Source organism: Triticum urartu, chromosome 6 (assembly GCF_003073215.2).
Source record: "Triticum urartu cultivar G1812 chromosome 6, Tu2.1, whole genome shotgun sequence".
In the NCBI taxonomy this organism is placed as follows: domain Eukaryota; kingdom Viridiplantae; phylum Streptophyta; class Magnoliopsida; order Poales; family Poaceae; genus Triticum; species Triticum urartu.
This window is the reverse complement of record NC_053027.1, coordinates 35,260,817-35,263,907: the sequence shown is the minus strand read 5'-3', so window position 1 is coordinate 35,263,907 and position 3,091 is coordinate 35,260,817. Positions and strand designations below refer to the sequence as shown.

The window sequence follows — 3,091 nt, the reverse complement described above, 5'->3', positions numbered from 1 at the left end:
ATTTTGAAAAAAAATGTTTGAGAAATCAAAATATGTGCATGATTTTTTAAAAGTTTTGTGTATTAAAAATGTTATCGAAATTGAAATCATGAATTCAAAAAATGTTCATGAACGGAAACATATCGTAAAAATTCAAAAACTCCTCGTGACTTACAAAATAGTTTATTCATTCCATTATTCAGGAAATTGGTAATTGGGAGCTGCTCGGCCTGCTTGGGAGTAGCGACTAATCGGTGAATCGGCCAATTAACAAATATATACTGCATAGAAGCAGATTCCTCTGTTACATCATACATGAACAGAGGCAACATCTCGATCAACTTCCCTGAAAAAGATCACACACACGCTCCCGTATGATATCAACCACTGTCTCGAACCAAACAACTTGGCATGCTTCGGGTCCATGTTGGAATATTCAGAAACGAAGGTCGAAGGTAGAAAAATGTGACCACGATCGAGCCAGGAGCGCGGGCTGAACTAAAAAGTCCATGCACGAGCTAAATTAACCAATAAAGCAATGCTCGAAGCCTCAAAGAGCATCACCATGTAAGTACGTACGAACACTCAAACAACAACGGCGACTACACGGCGGCGATACAACAAACATACAGTCAGTAGCGACGCAAGTAGTAGTACATAACAATCAAGATGGCTAGCTATGCAGGTGACGGCTCAGGCGGCCGGCGCGGGCGGCGGCGGCGGCGGCGGGAGCAGCTCGTCGGCGATGGCCTCCTCGAGCCAGCCCTCGGCGTCGGCCATGATGCCGGGGCTGAGCCGCACCATGAGCACGCAGAACTCCTGCTCGCTGAGCGCGCCGTCGCCGTCGTGGTCGCCCTCGCCCACCATCGCCCGCGCCTCCTCCCCCGTCATCCCCTCCACGCCCAGCACGGCCCCCGCGCTCCGCCGCAGGCTCTCGGCCGTGATGGCGCCCCGCGCCGGGTCCGCCAGCAGCCGGAACCCCGCCCGCAGCTCCGACAGCAGCCCCGCCGTGCCCAGCCGCCCCGCCATCACCGGCAGCAGGTCCTCGTACGCCCCCGCGCCCTCGTCCGCCATGCTCCGACGATCAAGAAATCAAGCGATGAAGAGCTGTCGCCGCTGTCGTTGTTTCTGTATCGACGGGGCGCAAGAAGCCGAGCGCTGGCTGGCCTCTTGTATAAAGCGGGGAGGGAGGGGGAGGTGAGGACGGATGATCATGATGGATAGGACGGTACGATCGAGAGGATGATGACGGCGACCCCATGTCGATCTCGGGGGAGAAGCTTCCGGGAAGCTGCGCGGGTGGGGAGGGGGAGATATCTGGACGGCCGGACGGCACCCGTGGTGGTGGTTGTACACACGAGGGGAAGGGACGAGTGAGCTCTGAGCAGGCCACGGGATGATGTGACGGGGCTGGGACGGCGGAGGGAGGACCTGACGTGACGCTGGCCCGGTCGTGCGGTGCTTGTCGTCGGAGGAAGCTTCCTGGGAGGAGCCGGCCGGCCGGGTGTATAAATGCTGGGTGGACCCTTTCATCATGCCTTTCGGTTATGAGCTCAGCCGGCTCGGTCCATCTGGGAGATCTGGGGGGTGGTTTATGGCAAATAGTAACGCTTTTTGGTGAAAAGGTTGTGCCCGACCTCTCCGTCGACGCAAGCAGCTATTCTGATGTAAGTTTTGATGAATTTTACAAAAAAATATGTACATGCAACACTTATGCAAAAAAAAATTGCGTGGAGGACCAGATATATTATATAAATAAAAATTACTCATGTACAAAGCACTTTTAATAAACATAATCTTCTATATCTAAATAGTTAGCCCCCACTAATATATTTCTCTCAACATACAAGTGTGCCACCTCATCATTCAACATGCATAGAAAAAGGCCCACCACGACATGCAACTATGCATATTAAAAATCCACTTCAACATGCAAACATGCATGCATGTAAAATTTCATTATATTATGTTATTTGCATTTATTCATATATACTTAAAAAACTATTATTTCAAATATTCATGTTCCAAAGATCAAAACCTTATTGAAATATTGCAAAATATTCCCGCAACAGCGTGCGGGGCATCATCTAGTAAAAGTAACATTGAAGTCCTCCGACCATCGTACGGCAACTTCCACCGCCAAAATGAGCTGTCGATGCGTTGTTGTTGCCCGCTCCCATACTGGAGCCGGCTTGACCTTGTCGATAACAACCGGGAACTCTTCGTCCACGTGCCCCTAAGGACCAGCGCCCTGAAACCGCAGTCGGTGTCATTGAACCATTGAATCGATCCGAAGAACATAGCACCACATATCGTCGTCACGTACACACTACGTGAAACTCTAACCTCGCCACGCCGAGGAACTGGCGGAAATCTAGGCGAAGGTTTGTCTAATCCACCCGATGGACAAATTTGAGGAGGATCGAAGCCAGAAGACTGTATTATATAAGCGTCGCCATCTACCCAAGCGCCATCCCTGTGAGGAATAAAACCCTATCCTATCTACTAGGTAGAGCAGAGGCACCAGGATTCTCCTCCCCTCCACCGGCCACCGAAGCGACATGCAAAAGGGAGGTCTATCCATGGGCTCGCTGGTGGGATCGAGCGGAGGAAGGCTTTTCTCTTGTCAACTAGTGAGAGGAGAATTGAAAAAACTAATCAGCTTATGGAAATGATTGAGTTACAAGCAATGTATAGTATAGATTTTCCGAATTGTTTAAAATTTTGAAAAAACACGATCTTGTATGATCATATATCATAACCCAATGCAAAATTTTCATATTTTACATCAAATTCATATTTATAAAATTAAAAAGCTCATTTAGACCACATATCATTGACCGCCCCGTTAGCGATATATGTGTCATCTCTAACCGTGTATCATTTTGGATCGTTCATAGTTGTTTTGTTTCATGAGAAACCCACCGCAGCCTCATCATCACCACACTAGAAAACTAAAAAAAACATTAACCCTAGCTGCACAGCGCTCTCTGACCTCTCCATAGCATCCAATTAATGTCGCCTCCACGTTGTGATGATTCAACTACCGGGTTTCAATACGCTAAAGACTAGCCTCCAAAAATCATATTTCAACTAAACATACCATTTAATG

The 3,091-nt window shown here is 48.7% G+C and overlaps 1 protein-coding gene across 1 annotated transcript; it reads right to left on the bottom strand.

Annotated features, from left to right (window-relative positions):
* Positions 1-502: 502 nt before the first annotated feature.
* LOC125515814 (calcium-binding protein KIC-like) lies at positions 503-1,175 on the bottom strand. Its single transcript, XM_048681319.1, has one exon. It carries the CDS (start codon positions 1,051-1,053, stop codon positions 673-675), a length of 381 nt encoding a protein of 126 aa, XP_048537276.1. The 5' UTR covers positions 1,054-1,175; the 3' UTR covers positions 503-672.
* Between the last annotated feature and the right edge of the window lie 1,916 nt (positions 1,176-3,091).

Excerpts from the sequence above, each read along its gene's own strand:
- LOC125515814 (XM_048681319.1), bottom strand. The coding sequence starts at position 1,053 with ATGGCGGACGAGGGCGCGGGGGCGTACGAGGACCTGCTGCCGGTGATG.